Source organism: Podarcis melisellensis (assembly GCF_964234715.1).
Source record: "Podarcis melisellensis genome assembly, chromosome: 3".
Classification (NCBI taxonomy): Eukaryota; Metazoa; Chordata; class Lepidosauria; order Squamata; family Lacertidae; genus Podarcis; species Podarcis melisellensis.
In genome coordinates this window covers 16,663,557-16,688,557 of record NC_138530.1, presented here as the reverse complement: position 1 = coordinate 16,688,557, position 25,001 = coordinate 16,663,557, and the positions used below count along the sequence as shown (strand labels likewise).

Genomic DNA, 25,001 nt, shown 5'->3' with positions numbered 1-25,001 from the left:
AGACGGCGACTCCGGGCGCCATGTTGGCTGAGCAGGCAGGGGGGAGGCGTCGTCGTTGGCGGCGGTGATCGCTCCGGGTCTTCTTCTTCTCCCTCTTCCTCCTCCTCCTCCTCCCCCTTTCTCCCCCGCCCCCCCCGACGTCGCCCACCTGCTGGCCCTCCTCCCGCCCGCCCCCTCCTCTCCGTCGCCGCGCACCTCGCCCTCCCCCCCGGTGGCTGCCGCTGCTGCGTCGGAGCGGGGCGAGGGGGCCGCTCCCTGCTCCCGGGGGCGGCGCACCATGAGCGCCGGCGGGGGGCGGATGTGCGACCTGTCCCGCAGGAACCCCCAGGAGGACTTCGAGCTCATCCAGCGCATCGGCAGCGGCACCTACGGCGACGTCTACAAGGTACCAGCCTCGCCTTCTCCGCGGCATCCCGCAGAGCCCCTTTCTCCGCTCCCCCTTGCAAAAGCTGACCCTTCCCCCTCCCCCTTTCTTTGGGGTGGGTGTCTTTTAGCAGGACCCCCTTCCTCTCTTCGATGGTTGCTTGGCCTGCCCGGCCCCGTACCCGTGTCTCAGCAGCCCCTCTCTCAAATCCACACATAGCCCAGTGTCAACCTCACCCCCGTTATTCTTCCCCTTTGATGTACATCCCATTATTCCCAGTTCTGGGTCTCTCCCTTCCTTGTGGGTGGAATTGGGGGCGCCACTTTCCCACTTTGATCCTTCCTGGCTCTTTTGGGGGTGCCTTGGAGGTTTGGGAGGGGGGGTGTCACCTGCAACCACAGATTTCCTTCTCTCTCTCTGACTTGTCATTGTGACACCAGCATACCTCTCCTGGTGCAGTCCCAGTGCACCATCTATTTTTATTTACAGTATTTATTGCATTCTGAAAGATCATACCTTAAGAGTGTTTCCCATACAGTCGCTTGGCATCCTGAGTAAATAATACAGACCCCCCTCCCTCTTCCTCCTCCCCCAACATGGGAGGATCATGGTGGCTGCAGGGCAAAAAGAAGTTGGTTGTTATGTGGGGTGGTAGGAGGTGGTGGGTCACCCTATGTCAACACAGGCCTTGTCCGTATGTCATGCCCTCCCAGCCCACTACCCTATTCATCAGATGCTCAGCTCTTGTCAATAGAGGCCAGTTTTCACCCACAACCTGACAGCCAGGTTTCCTTTTCCTGGAGGCCATTCTCAGCCTAACCAGCCAGGTTTGTCAGTACAAACCTGGCTCTGAATGACCCAACCCAGCTAGCTCAGTCCTCGGGGCCTCTGGCCAAGAAATCCCTCCTAAGACCTGTGATCTTTTGATCTATTGATCTCTTCTTGTTCTCTCAACTACTTGGCATGTTTCTTTTTTTTTACTTCAGGCCCACAATCCTGACTTTAGGGGCTTGTCCCCCAAGTCTTCCAGCAGCCCCTGAGGCTAAGAGACAGGAGTCCCATTTCCTTTCCGGCTTAAAGTGTTTTCTTTCTTGCAAGGAGCTGTCAGTTTGTTATCAGAAGCAGAGTTTCCTGAGAGCCAGCGCTCTCACTCCCAGGAATGAAGTCTAGGCTGTTGATGCTTGCATTTAGGAGGTGATGGACTCTTGATAGTGGGAGCTTTAGTCGAGATTCCTGCCAGGCTCAGGTTTTGGGGAAGCCTGGTCCCAAGCAGAAGGTGCTCTTCAGCATTCCTGGTGAACAAGGCACAGCGTCAGACACAGCCATGTTCTGAGAAAGAAGGAATATCACAGAGTCATGCTTAACTCCATGTAAAACAAACCGCTTGCCCTGCCTTTCATCAACACTTCACTTTGACAGAGTCCCTAGGGCTTGTTCATAGCAATGTTCTAACATGCCTTTTAATCCAAGTTGTAGTGATACTCTGCTAGAATGCATGATTTACTGAGAACAACTTGTTTTACAATCCAGTGTTGCCTGTCGTTCAGTTTTCTTGCTTCTCCAAGTAATGAAAAATAAGGGAAGGTGTGTGATAAAGAGAGCCAGGATCATTTCGAATTCTTAGTAAAACGAAACAAACCACCACTATAGTCCCAAACTAGAGAGGCATGTAGACACCCTTGACTTTTAAAACCCTGCTTGGAGTGTGGCTTGAGGAGAAGTGGGTTTAGATCACTCAGGAGAGCTTTGAAAAAGCCCATGAATGTTATTTTGAATTTGGAATGCCCTGAGGAGTGAATGTACCAGGCTACATAGTCTAGAGGTGGGCCAGATGAATGGAGGCAGATCTCTAACAAAAATCTGGTTGTGGAGACTGCATCTAGAAATTAAGGGTTGAATTTAACTAACTAGTCCTCTCCCATGGTGCCTCTCAAACGTTCCCCCATTGGCTCAGGGGTGTGTCAGGAGGACCATCCCTCCAAGAACAGAAAATAGGGGGGTTGGGGAAAGATCATTCATTGGAGCAAGCAGAAATACTTGTGCTGATGGAATGTTGAATTCCTCCATGTACGGTAAATCAGTTTTTAGGATGCAGTTCTTTGCACATTTGCTTGGAAATAAGCTCCACAGAGCACTGTGGAATGTACTTGTGAGGAAATGTCACACAATTGGGCTGTTACTCTCAATGTCTAGTTGCAAACTTAATATTTAAAATATTAACTTGAATATTTTAATGTCTTTTTTATAAGAGAGAGTTCTAAGAAAAGACCAATCAGTCTGAAGGTAGTAGGTCAGATTAGCAGTCACATGGGCCTCTGGTTGCCACAGATAGATTGCTGGACTAAGATTTGATAGGACATAGGTTCAACTCACATTGCAGTTATACCTTCTTTGTGTGCCCTGGGAGGTTTGTTATCTATAAGGATGCTGCTGCTACCTTTCAGGGTTGCAGTTAATGCAGTGGTGTGGGTTTGAGGCTGAACTAAGAACATAGTGCAAAGCACTTAGGGGACAGTAAAAAGTAAATAACAGATGGAGGGAGCTGGTCAATTTAAATTAAACATTGAGGAAACTTATGTGATCAGAACTTCAGAGTAGCAGAACTATTTCTAACTCTTCCAGTCATACAAATGGAAGAAACGTATGATGGAAGCTACACCTTGCATCCCCCTGTACATAAATTACATTATGTATATGAAAATAATTACAATTTTTTAAAAATCTGAGCTATTGCTAGCCTGAATTCCAAAGGCCTCCTTGTTTAGTTGACACCAGGATCTTGTTTAGTTGACACTTTGATTTCTGTAACTATTAAGTTAAGCACTTGTGAATAATCAAGTATTTGCATATTCTGTTAAAATGGAAATAATATTGCACAAATATATATATGCATACATACATGCACATATGCTGATACAGAAAATACTTAAATGCTGAAAAGCCACAAACTGCTTGGTTACAATATAACAACATATGTCTTACAAAGAATGTTGGCATAATATGTGAGTGCAAGAAAACCAGGAAGTGCATGTTTAGGTTAATAATATTCAGATGCCTTTTAACTTTGATTTCCATATACATGCCATGAGGATGTCAAACAAGGTTGTGCAATTTGGAGTAGTTAAAGAGCCACTTTATAAACTTTCCTTAATCAAAACATTCTGTAGTTAATAGAACATTTGCTATTGGTTCACATCTCAGGTTGTCAGTGGCAAACAGAAATGTAATTCTGGCAACCAGCAGGAAATGCTTCCAATACACTCCAGTGTGGGAGTCACAGATTTCTTTAAAGTTGCTGGCAGCACAGGAAGGCAGAGAATGCATTTTTCAAATGTTGCCAGGATGCATCCTGTGCTGAGATGGGGTCTTAAGTTCAAAGGAAAGAGGAGTTGTGCCCACATACACATGTATTCCTACACATACAAGCATAGTTTCTGTCATTTTCTTTTTTAAAAACCAAAAACATCTTGATAGGTAGTGATAATTTATGCATCTGATTTTTGGCAAAAAAAATTGTTCCGAATCTGTGAAAATCTTTGCTTATTTGGGCCATTTCCCACATGATGCAGATGCAGACTCAGGTTTGTTGTATACACCCAAAATGCAGCTGCAGCTCCCTGGCAAATGCATCAGTATGACACGTGTGATGAATTTGCAAAATATTTTGCTGATCACATCCACTCAACTTCGACTTTATGTTGAGAGCTTGATCTTGGGTGGTAACTGAGACAGTCAGTTATTCAGTTTTGATGGGTGAATTGCGTTGAGTCTAGAGGCAAACAAGTTGCTTTGCAGAATGAGACCAACCACTTGTTTGTTACATTCTTGTCCATCCTAGTTAGTTGAAGCTGCCAACAAGGCCTGCCTTCCCAGTTAGGTGGTGGAGGTTGTATGCTGCTTTGGAGATGGTGTACCCCAGTTTCTTTTAAGGAAGTTGTCCTGACCACAGGCTAAAGAAAAACATAACTGGATCTCATCATCCTCAATAATTATTCATTTTCCAGAATTGCTTTCTTGAGGAAACCAAGAGCTATAGAAACTCAATTATAGGCTTTCTTGGTTGAAGTTTGTTATTTGGATCCTTTCCAACCTGAGTTCAGAAACTGTCTTTTTGGATAGCAAACATCAGGAGCTAGACAGGAGGAGTGTGTCCCTGGTGACTCTGCTGGTTGGTTGATTCAATCAATCAATCATGGTATCTTCCCAGAGCTTTGGGCTGATATGAGATTTAGCAGCTCTGTTTTACAGTAGTTCAAACCTAAGTGTTTGATCCCTCTCAGAAAGAAGGTGGTGCTGGGAAACTCCTGCTCAGCCCATTCAGCATTTGTCTATGGGGTTCCTCAGGGCTGTATTTTGTTCTCTTTGATTTTTGATATTTATTGTATGTGAGGCCACTTAGGGGAGGTCATATGGAGTCTGGGGTTGGGTCTTCTCATGATACTCAGCTCTCTCTCTTTCAACTGTTGCCAAAGAGTTGAAACTGGACCCAGCAATGGATTGGATGTGGGCTAACAAGAAGAGATTCAATCTAGATAAGTTGGAAGTATTGTTAGTCAGTACGCAAGCTAAACCTCGTTGGGGAATACAGCCTGCTTTGCATAGAGTTGCCCTCTCTCTGAAGGATTAAGTTTGCAGTTTGGGAGTGCTTCTGAATCCAGAACTGCTCCTGAAAGATTTGGTTGGGGAAGGGCTGTAGATCAGTAGTAGTGTATCTACTTTGCATGCAAAAAGTTCCAGGTTCATTCCCCAACATCTTCAGGTAAGACTGGGAGAGATTCACACCTGAAATTCTGGAGAGCAACTTCAAGTTGGTGTAGATTATGAGTGGGGAATATTAGGTCTGTGGACCAAATACGATCCTCAGCTCATTCTGTCTGGCCCTTGGAGCTATCCCCCAGCCATCCCTCTCACCAGCCATGTTTTATAACTGAGGCATTTTTGCCTGGCTGGAATGTGTCATTGAACTCTGATAATGTCTCTTGCTTATTTGGATGAAGGATGCAGAGGAGTGTATGAGTGGGTGTACAAACTAGCAGACTGTACTACGGCAAAATTTACATTAGTTGATTTGCCTCAGAAGGTTGCCCAGGAGGCAATGTCGCTGAAAAAGGCTCCCTGCTCCTATTATGCAGGTTGTCCATTGGCTTCCAGTTTGTTGCTGGGCACAATTTAAGATACTGATTCTTTTATATAAAGCAGGAGTGGGGAGTCTATCAGCACCTTCCTGGTGCTGATAGACTACAACTCCCATCATCCCTAGCCATGCTGACTGGGCCTATTGGCAGTCCAAGAACCTCTGGAGGGCCACAAGTTCCTCATTCTTGCTATAAAGTCCTAAACCAAGCATGTCCAAAGTCTGTTTCTGGGGCCTAATCCAGCCCGTTGGTCGGTTTAATCCTGCCAACAACTTTGGTCAGCCCCTGTGGCCCTTCACTTCATCAAATCTGGCCCTCTTTGAAAAAAGTTTGGACACCACTGTCCTAAACAGTTTGGGGCTGGGATTCCTGAAGAGCAGCTTGCCCCAATATGAGTTTGCCCAGAGTTTTAAGGTCTGCTTCAGAGACCCTGCTGTATTTCCCATCAGCGAGAGAGGTTAGGTTGGTGGAAACATAGGGGATGGTGGAAACTCCAGCTGCAGAACTGTTCAATCTAAGGCAGCTGTTTCAAATCTTTTGCTTTTTTGTGCCACTGTTTTGGTATATTTTGAATAAATTTAATTCAGCTCTATTTTTAAAAAAGATTTTTATTGGCTTGGAATCAGTAGATATAGATTTAGATATAGATATAGATACACACACAGAGAGTTTTTACATTGCAAGTTGCATTTGATGCCCTGATTGGGATAAAATTAATTTATGAAATGGCCCTTATTTTAAGGAGTTTCATCTTGGAATTTGGTGTAAATTAATGATAAACACATTTATGTGTAACTTAATAATAGAAAATGAAAACAATATAAAATTCAGCTTTTATATAAAAACTGTTCAGAACATCAAAACATTCAGATACCTGACATTCAAATACACTGCAGGGATAGAATTGAAAAAAACAAAATATTATTACATCTGACATAGATCCTATTGTCTTTGGAAGGGGTTCTTTCTCTGAGACAAGGCTTTTGAAATAGACTTGCCATTGATGGACACATTGTGGGTTCAATTGCAATGGGAGCCCAGAATCCTCATTTTTACTATCCTTCTAAAAGGCTGCAAATAGTGTGTTAAAACAGACAGTGTTAGTTCAGATTACAAGATCAAACACAGGTGTTTTCCCCTACTGCAAGCTGATTTATGGCAGTCATCTCAGAATATAGATGCATTTGGTGCTGGAACATAAGAAATGTCAGTACAATTTGGCAGATGTGATTTTTGAGATTAGTAACACTGATGTTGGCTCATCATCCCTGTGTATGTTGGATCCTTTCCATAATGGTTTTTCATATGAATCCACACTGTGAAATAAGTGCAAGTATCTTAGTAATGGAGAAAATTCCTAGATATTCATATTTCTTTTTTACTTTCTTAACTGGAAGTTGCCATTCTTTATCTCATGGACAGAAGTATTCTAGGAATGGATTCTGAGGGGTCCTACATTTTTTTTTAACAGTAGTATCCAAAAAATGTTTACTCCTCACATAAGAGAACAGGAATTAGTGTTTTGGTAGACCATATTGTTTGTTAGTTTCTATTTATTTATTTCATAAAATTTATGCACTGCCTTAGGGATGTTGGTTTTGTACTGCTGAACCTTGGGACTCAGCTAGACTATTAAAGAAAAAGAGATTTACTATATGCATTGTATGTGCGATATGACATTGTGCCAACAGATGGCAACGTGGAGTCCTGTTTTTCTCTACCTGTTTTCCCTGTTTAAATTTACAACGCTTTAAATTGAAATGCTTCTTTGATGTGTCTAGATCCAGCCTTGGATTTTCTTCATTAGCCTATTTGAGCATTGTGGCATTATGTGATCATATTCATTAATGGACCTAACAGATTTTAAAGAGACCATAGTGTAGAGATTTTGACCAAACTGCGGGAGGCAGTGGAAGACAGGAGTGCCTGGCGTGCTCTGGTCCATGGGGTCACGAAGAGTCGGACACGACTAAACAACAACAACTAGTGTAGAGATTATTGGTTATTCAGCTTTTCACTTGTTGGCACTTAATATAAAGTGATGACTACTTATTGGCTTAGTCTGTTGGGACCAGCTATGGTAATTGGTTAGAAAATATGGCAAAGACAACCACTCACTACCTACAGAATGAACCACTATGCAAAGATTGTATGCAGTACCTTGGTTCATGATACAGCAGGGGATTGCTGCTTGATATTTTATTAAAACTTCACTGTCCATTGGCATGCTTAAGGCATCTAACAAGATTGCAGTTACACAAAACAATTACAATGCAGAATTCTAAGGCTTCAGTGGAAAATTATTCTTGATAGAAACTTGTAGAGCTGGATTTGGACCTTCCTTTAGCTTCTGGCAGTTGAAGGACTTTCAGTGCTAGAGCAAATATGATCCATGAGGGCTGGCTTTGGCCTCTAAATCTGCTGCTGACAGTTGATGGCCTTCTAAGGTAGCAGCAGTGATTGTTAAAGCAAGTGAAGCAATGAGTTTGACTCATCCACTGCCTTTACTCTTTCTCTTTGTTCGCTAGTCCAGTTTACAGTGAAACTCTGCAACATCCCATCTCCATGCAGCTCTCTTAAAGGAAGAGGAGACTTACTACTTTCAGTTCACCAAAACAAAAGTCACTCTAGAAACATGACAACTCATCAAATAGTTTCCTGGAATTACTTCAAATAAAATTAATAGCAATTCATAAGAAGAACTTACAAACAGTAGTCAGGGCAGAATTTACAAGGCTACTGTGTTTTGGTAGAAGCAGGACCCTAACTTCCATCTGGGTCCCTTCTCATTCCCCCTTCAGTAATACACCGTATTAAAAGTGCAACATGACTGATAAGAGTATGTGGGAAAATAATGATTGGCAACATCTAATGATGTCCAGCCACTTGCATGATGGGACACCCCCAATCTGTTGTCCCCTGATGCCCCAGAATCTGCTCTAGAGTCTCCTAACCCAGAGCAAATTCCTAAGCATGTTTAATCAGAAGTAAGGCCCAGTGACATCAAATTGATTTATTCTCAGTAAGTACAGGCAACCGCCCATTTACGCACATTCAATATGCACCTGGCTACACACTGAAGGGACGGGTGGTGCTGTGGGTTAAACCACAGAGCCTAGGACTTGCCGGTTTGAATCCTCGCGACGGGGTGAGCTCCCGTCGCTCGGTCCTTGCTCCTGCCAACCTAGCAGTTCGAAAGCACATCCCTTTACCTTTACACAAAGGGGTTGGAATAGGACGGGGGACGGATGGACAGAGTGTTTGCAGGCTTTTCCAATGGTGTTTCAAATATACACGATTTTACTGACGCGCACTGTGCCTCGGAACGTAACCCCCATGTAAACAGGTTGCCTGTATGTTTCGAATTGCAGACTTGTCGTCATAGAATAATAGAATTTCCATCCCCTCCTGCCCGACTCACCTCCTGCAGCCTTCTGTATAATATCCAGTTCTGTTCTGGAGTGCCCCAACCCCTCAAGAGCAACTAGCCTTTCAATTGGTACGAGGAGCTGGATGGGAGATGCCCTTCCTGGTATGAGCAGTAGTGCTTTATCGCTAGCGCAAAGCCTCCACCGGATACAACCGGGTGACTTTATCACAAACTTGAGTAGCATTAGGTTGTTTTATAATGCAAATTGGACTGCCAGTGTGGTATGAATAATTAAGGCACATTGATATTTATAGACCGTCTTTTCCCCCACCCTCGAAGGTCTCTAGATAGCTTATTGCATGCTTTTAATAACAAGAAATGTCTCAAATGTGAAGATTCCCTCTTGACTGTTCAACTATGATTTTAAATTTGCCTTTCCTCCCACCAGAACTTTGAAGGTGGCTCAGTTAAAAGTTGAGTGTCCAGATTCCAGCATTTTAAGCGCTTTAGTAGCACTGCTTGTTTTCTTAGTTGTAATATCCTTTGGTTGTATTTTTTAATAGGCTCGGAATGTTAACACAAGTGAACTGGCAGCGATTAAAGTAATAAAATTAGAACCAGGTAAGCTTTTCATTTTTCCCCCTACCTTGTAGTTCTATTTCCATTTATCTTTTTTATGTGTCCCCCATCTTGTTCTTTTGGTGTGTGTGTGTGTGTTGTTGTTTTTTAAAAAAGGTGTCTGACTGAACCATGGCACCTGAATAACTATTGCTAGCGACTAATTTCCCCAAAGAAAAACTGTAATCTTATCAGAGCGCTTTTTAACAGTCTTTGGTTAAGGTAATATCCAATTGGGGCAACCCACTTATACAAGGCACTTCCACAGTCAGGATTTGCCTTTACTCCCTTCTCCTGTGTGTCCCCCAAACCTGCTCTGGATGGTTGGGGAGTCTGCAGCCACACCAAAATGTGTTAGGTTGGTGCCACAGTTCCTAAGGCCCTGCTGTGCACACTCTTTGGTCTCAATGAGTAAAGAGTTGAAAGGCTGGCAGAAAAAAATTAATGAATTCCCGCCCCCCACAAATGTAAGTGAATAAAATATGTTACTGTTTATCAGTTCTTGACCTTTCCTATCTTAACCTCAGATAGTATAGAATTATTTTTTTCCAAGAATAGGGGGGGGAGATACTAGAAAAACCAAAGCAATATAACAGCTTTCTGCTGTCTGCTGACAAAAATGGCAAAAAAGGAGCAACATTCACTAGCATTTTTCTGCCTTGTATGCTGATAAGGCTTACTGTACAGTCACACCACCCTGAAATTCTGTGTTCTTATTTAAAGAAGATGATCTAAGCAGGGAAGTGGCTGTAGGTAACACTTTGGCCGTATTTCAAGGATCTTTGTAAGTTACAGAACACCTAGAAACCAACACAGCCGGGTGCAAAGGAAAGAGTAAAGGGATAAACTTCCCTCTACAGAGAAGTCTGTGCCAAGTCAAACATACAAGGAGGTTGCAGACTTTGTGAACATAACTAGCACTGGGTATTCCTGTGTGTATCTGCGCCTCCCGGAATCAAAGCGGTGCATATTCCTGTAGAAAATCGCTTTTTGATTTAAAAACCCAGATATTCCTAGTGTTTAATGGCTCGGAGAAAGGTTTGAAAAACACGTGAACGGTGCCTGGTTAAAACATGAGAACTGTGAGTGGATTTCCACAAGGCTTCTAACAATCACAAATGTGACACTTTGGTGATCAGAACAGCTGCCATTCACTGGGCTCTGTTCTTTTGTCATTCCCAATATGCCCACACACATATATTCCGCATTTATCCTTGCCAGAAACTCCATACCCTTTGAAAAGCTGATGCTTGAAAGCAAAATGAGATGTGCTCTGTAGCTGTGCACATGCAAATTAGCCTGACTTGCTAATAAGTCACTTGCCCTAGTCATGCTTGGTGGTGTGCATGCAATTTTCCCTGCATATAAATAATATCCATGCAGGAAAGTGTTGCATGTATAGCAGGACTGAAGAAGGAACTAGACCTGGTATTCAGCATAGATCTACTGCCGAAACAGAAACCCCATGTGCATTTCTCTCTCTCCACATAAACTGTAGGCAGATTATCTCTGGTGTTTCTCTAGCAGCAGCATATACTGCTCTGGGGCAGAGAGACCTTCCTGTGCTGTGATGTCAGCATGTCATGCAAATCTGCCTTAAATGTTAAGGGCAGTAAGAAGAGAATTCAGCATAGGGCAGGGCATTTGGATTGCAGCAACACTGCAAATTAGGTTAGGCCATGAGAAAGTGACTGACCATAGGTCATCTTGTGAGCTTCATGGTTAATGGGATTTGAACCCTGGTTTCCCACGTCGTAGTCTGACACTCTTCACTACTCCAACACAAGAACTCTTGAAAGCAATTGCTTAGGATTGTTTCAGGGTTTTTTTCCCCAGAAAATCTGAATAAGTGGGTTATTGATAACCGGGAGGGGGGAGAATAATTCTCTTTATATAGTGTATTTTAAGAATGGAAGGTTCTTACACATGCATTGTCTAGGTCAGTGTTTCCCAACCTTGGGCCTCCAGCTGTTTTTGAACTACAATTCCCATCATCCCTGACCACTGGTCTTGCTAGCTAGGGATGATGGGAGTTGTAGGCCAAAAACATCTGGAGGCACAAGGTTGGGAAACACTGGTCTAGGTAAGCCTTACCACAGCCTTTTAAGGTAAGCCAGTATTTATTGTTATCATCCCTTACTGAGTTACTAAAAAAATGCGCTCTCTTTTGTAGGCGAAGATTTTGCTGTTGTGCAGCAGGAAATCATTATGATGAAAGACTGTAAGCATGCAAACATTGTTGCTTATTTTGGCAGCTATCTCAGGTATATTTTTATGGTGTATTTTATTCTTCTAAGAATTCTCCGCTGCTTGCAAAAATAAAAGACCTATTATGACCCTGAATTTGGATGGTGGGGGCGGGGGGCATAGGGAGGGGATTTGCCAGTACCAAGTTTTAATTATCTGTGGCATGCTGCACTCCCTAGGGAGTTTGTTTTGTCTGTTTTCTCATATCCATAGCAAATCACTTCAAACTCCTTGGTGGTTCCTGCCCTAGAGTATACAGAGGGCACGATAATCCTTTTTCTGGAAAACGATTATGTAGGCTCTCTTCTCCCCATCACAAGTTCTTGCCTCATTGCTCTACGCCATTTCCCTGGGCTTCATGGGTACTTCTCCTCTGGCACGAAGAAGGATGAAGATGGAACCTAGTCAGAGTGGAGGAGCCAGATGGAGTCTTTTGCTTTGAGAGTACAGTTGATCCTTTTAATCTGTAATCAAAGAATTAATCAGTCACGGCTGGCTAATCAATTAATGCTATCATCCCTCAGTTGAACAAATCCTTATTATACTTCTGCAGAGTACTTTTCCTGTATTGGCCAGCACTTTCTCTGTATTGCGTTAAAGACCTAGACATTCCTCTCCAGCTGTTTCTCTTGTTAATCAGGTTGTCAGCTTTTCCTTAGGCATGGCTTCTTGGCCAGAAAAGCAGAAATGTATCAAGTGAAGCTCTTCTTGGTATTCAGTTATCATTGTTGTGATGGGCTGGTGTGTGTGGGAACCCCTCTTGCCAAATTTCCAAATGTCTCTAGCTGTAGGTACAAGAGTCTTGTCAGGGGTGGGGCAGAGTTGATCGTCCTAATTAACTGTCACAGTTATGCCTGTTTTATTACAGTTTAGAAATGTCTTGTTACTTAAGGCCTATAGATACGCAGTTGACAGTGTTGCTTTGATGTATTAAGGCTGAGGTTCAGATAAAGGGTTGTATTAAATGGTGTGCCTCTGTGAACAGGTGGATTCATCCTATTCATGGAAGAGTCTTTGTATTTTTATTATATTTCTTATCCACCCTTCACCATATAAAGTCCCCAGACGAGTTACAACAATTTAAAAATACAATATTAAAATCTGTTAAAGCAAATTACAGCCTTGATAATTGGGTAGCTCCTAATGATATATATCTCAAAGGCCAGATTACCCATTCAAAGTCCAGCCACATGTGTTGGGCCAACAATGTATTGAGACAGCCCCACAATATTCCAGATGTGACCTGACCAAGGCAGAATAGAGTGGTGCTGTTACTTCCGTTGAACTGGATACTATACTTCTGTCAATGCAGCGTAGAAGAGCATTCACTCTTTTTTTGCTGCTGCATCACACTGTTGACTCTTGTTAAGCTGATGGTCTACTAAGACCCCTAGATCATTTTCACATGTACTACTGGCAATCCAGGTGTCCCCCATCTTAAATTTGTGCAGCTGGTTCTTTCTGCCTAAGTGTAGAACCCTACATTTGTCCCTGTTGAAATCCATTCTGTTAGCTTTGGCCGAGTTCTCCAATCTGTTAAGGTCATATTGAATCCCGATTCTGTCTTCTGCAATAGCTACCTCTGCCAGTTTGGTGTCATCTGCAGATTGGCTAAGCATCTTCTCAATTCCTTCATCCAAGATGTTTATAAAGATGTTCCCTGAGTAGTTCCTTCTAAACTCTCATTGGAACTACTCAAGAGTACATCAAGCCTAAATATGCTGCTTTGGATGTTTCTGGGACCGTTTATGATTGAATTTAACCACATTTTTGACATGTGCTGTTGAACCTTAAATATATTTTTGCCTTCAACAGTTTATTTAAAGCTGTTTCATACTTGTTTTCTTAAGACTCATTGAGTTTAATCAGGCTGGCTTTTTAGTGAAGGCTCACTGAGTTACTTCAAGTGGCATGAATTCCATTGAATTCCGACATCCTAAATTTCTTATTAATGAAAACCATGCAGTTCCTAGACTCATATAATTGTACAGTTGGGAAGGGACCACATGGATCATCTAGTCCACCCCTTGCAATGCAGAGATATTTTGCTCAAGGTGGGGTTCAAATCCACAACCCTGATATTAAGTGTCTCATGTTCTACCAAGTGAGCTATCTCTTTATCTCTTTTCTCTTTGTGTAATGTTAGGCATCAAATTCCGTGTTTCACGTAAAACCTGCTAATATGAACTTCCCTGCTTAACAGTCGGGTAGAAAAGGCCCAGAGACTTCCCTTGTTAAGACTCTACATCATCTGGAAGGAACTGCAGCTTCTTAAAATAGCAAAGCAAATCTTGTGTGGCTAGTTTGCAGTTTTATCAGAATGAAAGAATGTGTGCTGTTACATTTGTGGCAAATATAGTAAATTAGCCAGGAAGCTGAGATGCAGCACAATTATTTAGATGTGTCCTGCATCTTTTTTTACATTGCGCGGCATATTTAATGGTTACTGTGTCTCAACTTCTGCATTTGGACAGCATTTTGAACCATGTCGGCATGTTATGTGCTGCCTCATGTGCTTTTGTATTTATTTTAGATTTTTTTCCTGCTTACTCTGAAGGCCGTAGATTGGTTACACCATTTTAAAACCAGAAGTACAGTATAAGCATTGACAGTGGAAAACTGAGAAAAATCCTAATAGAATGAAATACCAACCAACCCTCCAAAGACTGGCCATTGAAATGCCAACCCCAAATGGTATTGCATAATTTCCTTCAGCACCTCTTCCAAGAAGAAAATCCCATAGTTATGTATCAGTGACAGAGAACACTTCTGAATATGGATGTGGCGCCCAATTCAAAGAGGAGAGCACTCTTGGTCAGTTTTGGAGTTCGCTGCAGGAGATTGAGAAGGGAGAGTTGTGCAGGGCAAAAGGTGCAGCCTTTAGTGCTTATCCAAAAAGTAGGGCAAAGTTGCCATTGCTAACCATTTATTTATTGTTTATAAATATGCAAAACTAATAAAATTTGATTTTTAGACGTGATAAACTGTGGATTTGCATGGAGTTCTGTGGAGGCGGTTCATTGCAGGACATTTACCATGGTAAGTTAAAGAGAGGTGTAATTCTTCTTGGGAACTGCAGCTAGAAGGTGGAAATTTAAGAGGGCTCTGTTGACTCCTTTAATAATTCCAGATTGGACCTAGAAAAGTTTATTTTAAAGCCAAGAAAATCTATACAATGTATGAACTATATAGCCTACAGGCACCACAAAATAACAGGCCAAGCCTCTTGACTTGATACAGTGGTATCTTGGTTTGCAACCGCTTTGGATTACAACCGTTTTGGATTACAACCACATCAAACCCGGAAGTGCATGTCCCTTTTTTTGGATTACAACCCTTTTTTTTATTATTACAACCAATTTTGGGGGGGAGGCCCCATTGGTGAAAGAGCGCCTTGGTTTCCAACCTGTTTTGGTTTACAACCGGACCTCTGGAACGGATTATGGTTGTAAACCAAGGTACCACTGTAACTTGAATATTCATTGACTAATAACTGCTCAGTATAAGAGCCCTTCTGCCTCAATTCTTTTTCTGAATATTGCCTTGTTTTGCTTTCAGCACTGGCAGTTATGAAAGCTTGTAGTTGGTTACAGTTGTAAGAAGGTAGTTATGTAAAACACTCAGGTTAAAGGAGATTAGAGGATGGATAAGCCACTTCTAAACTTCCATTTTACCTTAATATATTCAACAGTCATCTATGTTTTAATAATAGTAGAATCTCTTTGCACACTACCATCCCTTAAATAAAAACTGTGAAACAAGTAAATTGACCTGAAATTCTGCACATCTTGTAACAATCCTTGTTGGTTTCTGGATATGTGATAGTGAAATATTTGCAACCTGATCCTAGGCACAATTAAGTCCTATTGCTCTCAGTGGAATTTAATATGTTTGTTTTTACATTTCGTTTCCTGCCTTTCTGTTATAATATCAAACTCAAAGCAGCTTACAGATGGCTCCCTCTAATAACAAAACTCAGTTGGCAAGTGCCAACAGAAGTGGAGCCGTAATGGGGCCTCTGAGAAACAATAGGGAAGAATTGTTATACAGTGGTACATCGGTTTAAGAACAGTCCTGTTTACGAACGATTCAGTTTATGAACTCTGCAAAACCAGAAGTATTGTCTTGGTTTGAGAACTTTACCTCGGTCTAAGAATGGAATCCGAACGGTGGGAGGGCACCGACGGTGGGAGGCCTCATTAGGGAAACCGGTTTAAGACCAGTTTCGGTTTAAGAACAGACTTCCGGAATGGATTAAGTTCGTGAACCAAAGTACCACTGTACTTAGGGAACATCTCAACAAGGACTGATCCTGTTTAGTTCCAAGTGTCTGTTGGAAAAGAGAAAATGGAATGCCCTGCTTGAATGGAATAGATGTCTGTAACCCCAAACAGAAAGGAGGATATGCTGCAACATTTTGTTGCAGGTTCCTCTTGTAAAAAGATAAATTGCAACAAAATTTGAAAACAGTTCTAACAGAGGAACAAGTCAATTAGTGGTAAAAACAGCAACATGAACGTATGCTTAGGATCCCAGCATTTTTACTTATTGCTCAGCAAAGTTTATCAGAGACATTTGATCTTGTTAGATTGAATGTTGAATAGTTGAATGTTTTGATTTTCGCTGCTAGTCAAGTATACAGCAGGGTTTGGAAAATGCCAGCCAAATCTCCTTATTGAGTATAATATGCCACGTGTGTGGACTTACTAACATAACATGTACCATGGGAACAAGCTCTTGTTTGGCCCATCTAGTGTGGTACAGTTTTCAGTATGCTGAAGGCAGAGTTTGCTGCCCTAAACTATGCCCTGTGTCACAGAGTGCGGCCCCACTCAAAAGTTTTATTTGCACAGCATGAAAGGGATTTAACCCAGTGATGATGCTTGGTCATATTTCAGCAGAAACCTGGACACACCGCAGCATATTGTTAATGGCTGGGGTTCTGCTGGGCTGCAAAGCAGTTTCCTTGCTATTCTTGCTAAGAATAGCAAGAATAGCAATTTCTCTATTTCTCTAGACTGCATTTTCTCCACTTGCAATAGCTGAACAAAATTCACAGGGAGGCAAAGTGGAGGGTTTCCCCTCCCGTTGAATGATAGTGTGACCTTTCTATTACTCAAGCTGTGTCACTCTTTTATGCTCGACAAAGAAGAGAGCTCTCCTCTCCTACAGGCATATTGTGTTATTTCGTTAGGCCTCGTCATTCCTGTGTTTCTCTGTTACACAGTGATTGATGGTGTCCTTGTGATGGTGCCACCTGTGTGTTAGGAAATGAGCTTATTTTACGTGTGTGGCTGAACAGATGTCAGGAGCTAATGCTTTCCTGTTACTACTGATTTTGGCTGCAAACCTGCTTTTTAAAAGAGTGAAATATTCTGCCTCTTAATTAATTTCCAAGCTGTTTCTATCACCCAGGCCAGTGTCAACCGTTAGATACGCAAGTCGTAAAATCCAAAAGATTTTAAACACAATCTTCTATGTATTTCCATGAGATTCTTAGACAGAATAGTTCTTACAACTTGCTCCATGTTAGCTACATCTAGAGTTCAGTTTAGATCATCTGATTATAATCTTCCACAACTCCCCCCTCCAAGAAACTGAGCTCATGGTACTCTGATCATAGTTTCTAAAGTATGTAGAACCTGAGAGTTTGGACTGTTTAGATACACCCACCCACCACCAGATCACTCTTGGGGGCCTGAGAAAGAATAGAGAAGGATTTACAGAAATAATAAAATATCCTAAAATACCAAGCAAGTTCTTTAAAAGGGAGAAACATCGCAAAAGAAAGATATGGAAAGGAAAACAAAGGCAACTCTTGAAAGCCAAGTATAGAACAAAAAGGGGGTTGTTTGCAGCTGCACTGTAAGGGTGAGTAGGGAGAAACAAAGGCCAATATATGGAGGTAGGGAGTTTCACGCTTTGGGACCCAGTACGTGAAAAACATTGTTGTTATGTTTTTCTAATCTGGGCAAAAGGGGTAAGACATCCTCCAAACCGAATTGTGCCTTGGTCCTTTGGAGCATCACTACGAATTCCAGCCAAAATCCTTATATGTGAGCCTGCCTTGGCTTTCTGGCAAAATGTGAAGTGGTGCTATTTCTTCTGCTTCCGGGCTAGGAATATTAACTGTGTGTGTGCATGCGCACGCATGTGAGAAACGATAAGGGAACGAAATTGCAGTGAGGTGTTGAAGAGTAACAGTGAAATTGCGGTGAACATTCTAATTTTTTGTTTGGGGGGGCTCTTTTCTTCTAGTAACTGGACCTCTTTCGGAGCAGCAAATTGCTTATGTTAGCAGAGAAACACTACAGGTGAATATTATTCTTATATTGTTAGCCTTTGGCATAGAAATAATCTGGGGGGGGGAATATAAGTCGCCATCATTTGCTGAATACCAACAGATGCGGAATTGTGCATTAATTCTAGGTATTGCTCTGCTGATTATGATTATTATTATTATTTATACCCTGCCCATCTGGCTGGGTTTCCCAGCCAGATTTGCTACATGTTTTTCTTGTCCAGTTCTTAGTTGCCTCCCCCACAAAGGAGTCAGTACTGAAGCTTATGTGTTTGCCTATGTATTACATATATGTGTGTTGGTTTAGGGTGCTGCAGAGAAACATACCTATCTTATGGCTTAGCACCTTAGGCATCAGATGTACTGCTCTGTAGCTCACGGAAAATTCTTGCGTACTTCTGATTATCTGTATCTGCTGATGAACCGCCAGTACAAGCAGCCCCCGAATTCCAAACACATTTGCTTGGAAGGCAGGAACATAAATGCACTACCTACAATTGCAGGCTTCAGTATAGCTATGGGCTTCTGTCATGGTTTTTGCCGTTGCCTAAATTTGAGTCATCTGAGAGGCTTTTCTGAAGATGTTCACTGCCGACTTTCTGCCTTGAAAGGAGAGAGTGAACCTGTCTTGTTTCCACTTCCTTCCTTATTCCTTCTGTCAGCCTTTCAAATGTAGGTTGGTCCTGCAGTGATGTGAATGAAAATACAATCAAGACACATAGCAGAGACACCATTTAGCTTTTTTTCATCGAGTTGGTTTTCCCCCTGTATAGAATAAAACATGAATTTACACAGGCAACGTTTTCCAATGGCTTTTGTTTTTTAACTATAGGGATTATATTACCTTCACAGTAGAGGAAAAATGCACAGAGACATAAAGGTAGGTGATTCTTTGAATTGTTTCATGTGGTGTATACAGTTCCCAGTTAAAATGTTAACCATGAAATAATGATTTTATGTCCCATCGGTTTTAAAAATTGGGATCATATAAATGTATTGTAGGAAGAAGGCAGAAATGTCCTTTTAAAAGGTCTAGTGAAGTGCTTTGGCAGAGGTTTTGTTTCAGGTATGTTATAATGGCTTTTCTGTTCCTGTGGGATTATATCTGTGTTGCACGTGTATGATGCAAAATACAGTTTAAATTGATGAAGACATAAAGTGGAATCTAGAGTTCCCCTTGCACTAGCAGAAGACACTTTCCTATTTAAGGGGTGCGTCTTGCAGTCCTATGATTTTCCAGAAGGCCCTCCTACCTTAGGAATAACTATGGGGAGTGCAGAAAGGAAAGAGATCCAGAAAGCTCCACTGTGCTCATGCTTTTCCGGATCTATACCAAGGTTTGACAGTTTGAAGAAAGCCCCATCCTTCATCTCCCTGGGTTTGGAACACTGGGAGTTGAAGGTCCCTGTGAACTGATGCTGGAGGCTGCAGGGAGAGAAGGAATCACTGATTTACATTAGCGACTGGAATCACCTTGGGTGAAATCAAGCTGCCATTCTTACAGGGTCTGTCAAACCTCAGGGGTGACCTGTGAAGGGGGTTTACGAACTGAAGTCGGCTTGGGCTAATGAGGATTCAAGCTGATGATTTTAGGGAAGCACCATATGCTATTTTTGTTTGAACAACATCTTGTAAAGGATATCTGTGGTTTGTTGTACCCAAAATGCTATTTTACTGGCAAAGAAGAGCCAAAGTGTATACTTTGCAGAAGTATGCTTAGTTCCAGTTTAACTTAATAAAATAAAGCAATGTTGCTGTGCCATATTTCATGATGACATATATTCCAATTAGGATATCCTATTTATGGCATTGGTTCCAATTTGTCTTGATACGAGGGTGGACAGCTCTGTAATCATCACCCTGAGGGAGGGTATTGCTCGCCACCCCTCTCTTTACGTTTGCAAATATGGTTCTATAGTTGCTATCCTTTTAAAAAATATATATGCAAGAATGGCACTATAGTTTTGTTCCATTCCTAGCATTTATATTCTGAATATTAAGTAGCATGTTCGTTGTGTCAAAACAGTTAAAAGAACATGAAGTCTAAAAAGCTGTCTGTTGCCATTTCCCCCCTCCAGGGAGCAAATATTCTTTTAACTGATAACGGCTATGTGAAATTAGGTAGGTACGTTCACTTCTATATACACTTTGCTATATGTTGTAGTACGATCATCCAGATGGTTGAGCAGCGAAGTATCGTATCATTATTTGTAGCTTTGCTTAGGAAAGCAGAAAGCGTACAGTCACAATCCAAAGAAGTTGTATGTGTGCCTGGCAAGTTTTTGCTTTGAAGTTTTTACCAGAATGATTGCAGAGATAAGCTGCTGTTCATCTTTTTCTTTTTCAAAGAAGGCTTTCCTCTTCAGCTTTCAGAACTTGCGGGGCTGGAAACTAGAAAGCTTTGTTTGTATGTGAATTTTTCACCTGCATACAATTAGAGGCTCTTTTGGATGGTGACCAGTATTTATTGTACAGTTTAGATGAAGACAATAGAAGGAAGAAATAGAAGGGTGCAGGAGCAGGCTGCAAGGTAGCCCATTCAAAATGAAAAGACTAATTGTCTTAGAAATGGGAAGGAATTGCTTAATGTGGCCTTTCTTGCACTTTGAGGATAATTGCATAGTTAGAGGGAAATATGAAACAAAGATTAAAAAGGCTTTCAAAAGTTGTTCCAACCTGTTTGTAAATATCTGGACTGCATAAAACTCTGACTGTTCTGTTTGTTACAATAAGCATGTTAATTATTACATCACATTGCCTGCAAATCTTTTACAGCTGATTTTGGAGTAGCAGCACAAATAACAGCAACAATTGCTAAAAGGAAATCTTTCATTGGAACACCATATTGGTAATTGTCCTTTCTTTAGTAATACTTGTTGCATGGATAGAAATATAACTTGAGCTGCATTTTATCTTGAAGTGGATGGGAAAACCTTTATGAATTGTGTAACATTTGTTTTGAGATGACAAAATCAGGATTTGTGGGTTGTCGCTCGATCAGCATTTGGGCAGTAGGGGATTTAGCATGGATTGTGGATTCATTTTTTAAGGACTTGCAGTAGGCATGTCTTTCTCAATCTTCACACAGTACTTGGGCAAAGTTATGGTTGCCAATTACCCAAAAGAAAGAGTCCTCAAAAGCAGTTGAGGGTGTGGGTATGGGTGTGTATTTATAGATCTTGTAGCATGGAGATAAATGTTGTAAAATGTTAATGATACAATTAGAATAGCCGGTTGAAATGTTGGCAGGCAAAGTGGAAAAACAGCAACCTTGACCTGGCATTGGGACGCGTGAAGGTAGGAGGGCATTTGCTGTGTGTGGCTTAATTAAAAGTGTAATGAACAACAGGGAGATTAACACTGAAAATTATTGAAAATTGCTTGGGCTGCATTGTGTTTCCAAAATTTAAGGATTAGAACTTGCTGCATATTCCAATCTAGTATTCTCTGATTTTTAGGATGGCCCCTGAAGTTGCTGCAGTTGAAAGGAAGGGTGGCTATAATCAGCTCTGTGACCTATGGGCTGTTGGAATCACTGCTATAGAACTAGCAGAACTTCAGCCCCCTATGTTTGACTTGCATCCAATGAGGTTGGTAAATGTATGTAAAGCTGGAAAATAGGAAAATAACTACGAGAGGATACATGTGATTTTCAGGTTTTCTTAAAAGGAACGTACTAACCACAGAATACAGAATCTGCCTGCATGTTTGCATTTTTCTGTCCATTGACAGATGGCCTGCACAGTCAGCTTTGGCAACTGTTTGATAGAGGAAGGAAAGGTGTGATTCTTTCCTTTTATTTCTTCCTTATGCCTCTAGGAAAGCGCTCTGGAACAGTTTCAAATATGAAACATGTGGACGGGGATAGTTCTCTTACTTTAAGGCTTTATGATACAGGGTTTATGTGGTTGCCATTTCTAAAGTCTCTTTCCAAAATAGATATTCAGTTATCATAAAAGCCTGCTTAGCTAGAGACAATAGAGGGATGGAAAAATGAACCTTCAGGCATGGGCAGCAGTGGTGACTTCCGGTCTCTCAAGAGCTTTTGGTTTACATTCTTTTCCCCTGCACACACATGCTGTCTTCTGAGTGTGCTTCAACCCACTTCAGCCGTTCAGTAGTAGATGTCCTGCAAATTACTAGTAGCATCCTTTTGACAATTCTTCCTGAGCTATCACATATAGATGTAGCTCAGGCATAGGCAAACTTGGCTCTCCAGATGTTTTGGGACTACAATTCCCATCATCCCTGACCACTGGTCCTGTTAGCTAGGGATGATGGGAGTTGTAGTCCCAAAACATCTGGAGGGCTGAGTTTGCCTATGCCTGATGTAGCCTGTGTGCTAGAGGCCTGAAGAAGAGCCATCCAGAGTGCTGCTTGTAACAGCTGAAGAGCTTTGGCTATTGCACTGCTCTCAGAAGATCACATGCCAAGGCAGCTGATGGGGGAAATGAGAGTCATGTTTGCAAGAGCCCTACAGAAGCCACTGTACACCCTGTGTTCCAGGTGCACAGGGTCTTTACAAAACCAAACCGTAAGGCCTCAAATAAGTATAGCTACCCCTGTCATCAAAGACACTCAACATTTTTTTAAAAACCCAAGATAGATTGCTGTTGCATTTAATTTATGATGTAAATCAGATAGATGCTATTCTTGCCTTGTTCATTCTACCTGAATGTTATTAGCCCATTGATAGTGGGGTGTTTTTTGTTTTTGTTTCCTTTTTAAACAAAAAAAAATTCCCCTACTGAAGGCATCTCAGAGTTTTTGTTCCTGGATCTAAAATAATATCGATTTTGTAGTTCTTAAACAGCTAGTAACAACTGTTCTTGCTTTTCAGAGCACTCTTTCTAATGACAAAAAGCAACTTTCAGTCTCCAAAGCTAAAGGACAAAATGAAATGGTAAATACCTTTGTTATATAGCCACACTGTATTGATTATTGTGTTCACCAAATAACCTTCTAAAGCTTGCAATTACATTTTAAAGGTCAAATAGCTTCCACCATTTTGTGAAAATGGCACTTACAAAGAATCCTAAGAAAAGACCCACAGCTGAAAAACTATTACAGGTATAACTTATGTTTTATTGTTTTCCACTGTGTTAAAATGCTGTCTGTAGTATTGTCCTTATGTGAAGACACCTTCCATAAGGAGGTGCCGAGACAAATCATTCCTGGTGGGGGGAACCAGTAGGTTGGGGTGGCGTATTATGTTATACAGTATCTGGTTGGTTCAACGATAGGTGTGCTGAGGCCCTATGGAAGACCTATTTTTGTTTATCTGATTTCTTCCCCTATGCATAGAATCATATGAGCTGCTCCTTCTTTCTTTAGTCTGTGTGTTCCCATATGGGAGTGGGCAGGAAAAGCGAGCACTTGACTGAATTTTGCGTTGATAACATTGGGGAGACTTAAACTTTGTTTTTACTGTTGGTTTTAGGGAGCTTGCCCAACTTCTATCTATGTTAAAATTTTCAAATTCTAATGCATATTCCATTTGCTTTCTCTCCTGCTTCATTTTGTCTCTTTAGCATCCTTTTGTTACCCAGCCCTTGACCCGGACGCTTGCTATTGAACTGTTGGATAAAATGAATAATCCTGATCATTCCACCTATCATGATTTTGATGATGATGATCCTGAGGTGAGAATACTTCTTTCTTATAGAAGTCAGTGTATTTGCAGTTTTGTAATACAGTGGTAACTCGGGTTAAGTACTTAATTCGTTCCGGAGGTCCATTCTTAACCTGAAACTGTTCTTAACCTGAAGCACCACTTTCGCTAATGGGGCCTCCTGCTCCTGCCGCGCCGCCGGAGCACGATTTCTGTTCTCATCCTGAAGCAAAGTTCTTAACCCAAGGTACTATTTCTGGGTTAGCAAAGTCTGTAACCTGAAGCGTATGTAACCTGAAGCGTATGTAACCCGAGGTACCACTGTAAAACATCTGAGACACCTTCCCCATGTCAGGTAATGTGAGGATAAGGAGGGTGGTTGCAAATATTTGAATTTCTAGAACTTGTCTCATGAATGAGTGAAACTGGTGAGAAAGGAATCTTGGATTGAGGGAGAGTGACTTACCCAAAGGGACCGGACTCGTGCTCTTTAGCTGCTATGCTGCACTGATTCGGCTAACTAGTTGAACTCAACAATAAATGCCAGACGATGGGCACAATTTCTCTTGCCCTCATCCTCAGGGCACCAGACTTAGCTGGTCTCTGAGACACCACAGAGCCCAGAGACCATGCAACAGACACTAGCACTGCTCAGAATAGTGTGCTACAGGCTTTTTTGTAGCTCCAAGCAGTTTGTCGAGAGCCAGTGTGGTGTAGTGGTTAAGAGCGGTGGACTCCTAATCTGGTGAACCGGGTTCGCGTCTCCGCTCCTCCACATGCAGCTGCTGGGTGACCTTGGGCCAGTCACACTTCTTTGAAGTCTCTCAGCCACATTCACCTCACAGGGTGTTTGTTGTGGGGGAGGAAGGGAAAGGAGAATGTTAGCTGCTTTGAGACTCCTTAACGGGAGTGAAAGGCGGGATATTAAATCCAAACTCCTCTTCTTCTTCTTCTTGTTGTTGTTACTGTTGTATCCCCCGTCATAGCATGGCGTGTGTGCTGTGAGTTATCTCCCATGTTAAGGTTTGCATAAGTATATATTGACAATGCACATTTTAGTTGTCTAAAAAAATATTGAGAGGGTCAGAGATTCTGTGAACCTTGTCCACTCTTTAGACTGAAAGTAGCCAAAGCCCTTTTACTGTACTGTAGGAAAACAATCTTCCAGTCCCCTAATTTGCCATGAATTCACTGAGCTGGAGCTCTTTGCAGCCTAAGCATTTCTGAAGATGCTCAGCTTAGGACACTTCCTCATCTGTTTCCACAAACTAGTTATCTGAAACAATAAGGCAGTTTCCAGGCCTTGTATTGAACTGCTGGTTTGTTTTTGATTGACTGATAAGGATGCCACTTAG

General features: G+C 41.8%; 1 protein-coding gene across 9 annotated transcripts in view; it reads left to right on the top strand.

Moving 5' to 3' along the window:
* The first annotated feature begins 172 nt into the window (after window positions 1-172).
* The window catches only part of MAP4K3 (mitogen-activated protein kinase kinase kinase kinase 3), a 65,562-nt gene continuing 40,733 nt past the window's right edge, over window positions 173-25,001 (top strand). For 3 of the 9 annotated variants that reach the window (XM_081903860.1, XM_081903858.1, XM_081903863.1), the window contains exons 1-12: window positions 177-385; window positions 9,433-9,490; window positions 11,661-11,751; window positions 14,709-14,773; window positions 17,993-18,048; window positions 18,868-18,915; window positions 20,114-20,156; window positions 20,811-20,883; window positions 21,494-21,625; window positions 22,876-22,938; window positions 23,024-23,105; window positions 23,567-23,677. In XM_081903860.1, coding sequence (XP_081759986.1) covers window positions 278-385; window positions 9,433-9,490; window positions 11,661-11,751; window positions 14,709-14,773; window positions 17,993-18,048; window positions 18,868-18,915; window positions 20,114-20,156; window positions 20,811-20,883; window positions 21,494-21,625; window positions 22,876-22,938; window positions 23,024-23,105; window positions 23,567-23,677 — 930 coding nt within the window. In that variant the 5' untranslated portion in view covers window positions 177-277. Of the gene's footprint in view, window positions 386-9,432; window positions 9,491-11,660; window positions 11,752-14,708; window positions 14,774-17,992; window positions 18,049-18,867; window positions 18,916-20,113; window positions 20,161-20,810; window positions 20,884-21,493; window positions 21,626-22,875; window positions 22,939-23,023; window positions 23,106-23,566; window positions 23,678-25,001 lie in introns of those variants that run through there. The other 6 variants (XM_081903862.1, XM_081903861.1, XM_081903856.1 and 3 more) reach the window with 5 other exon arrangements.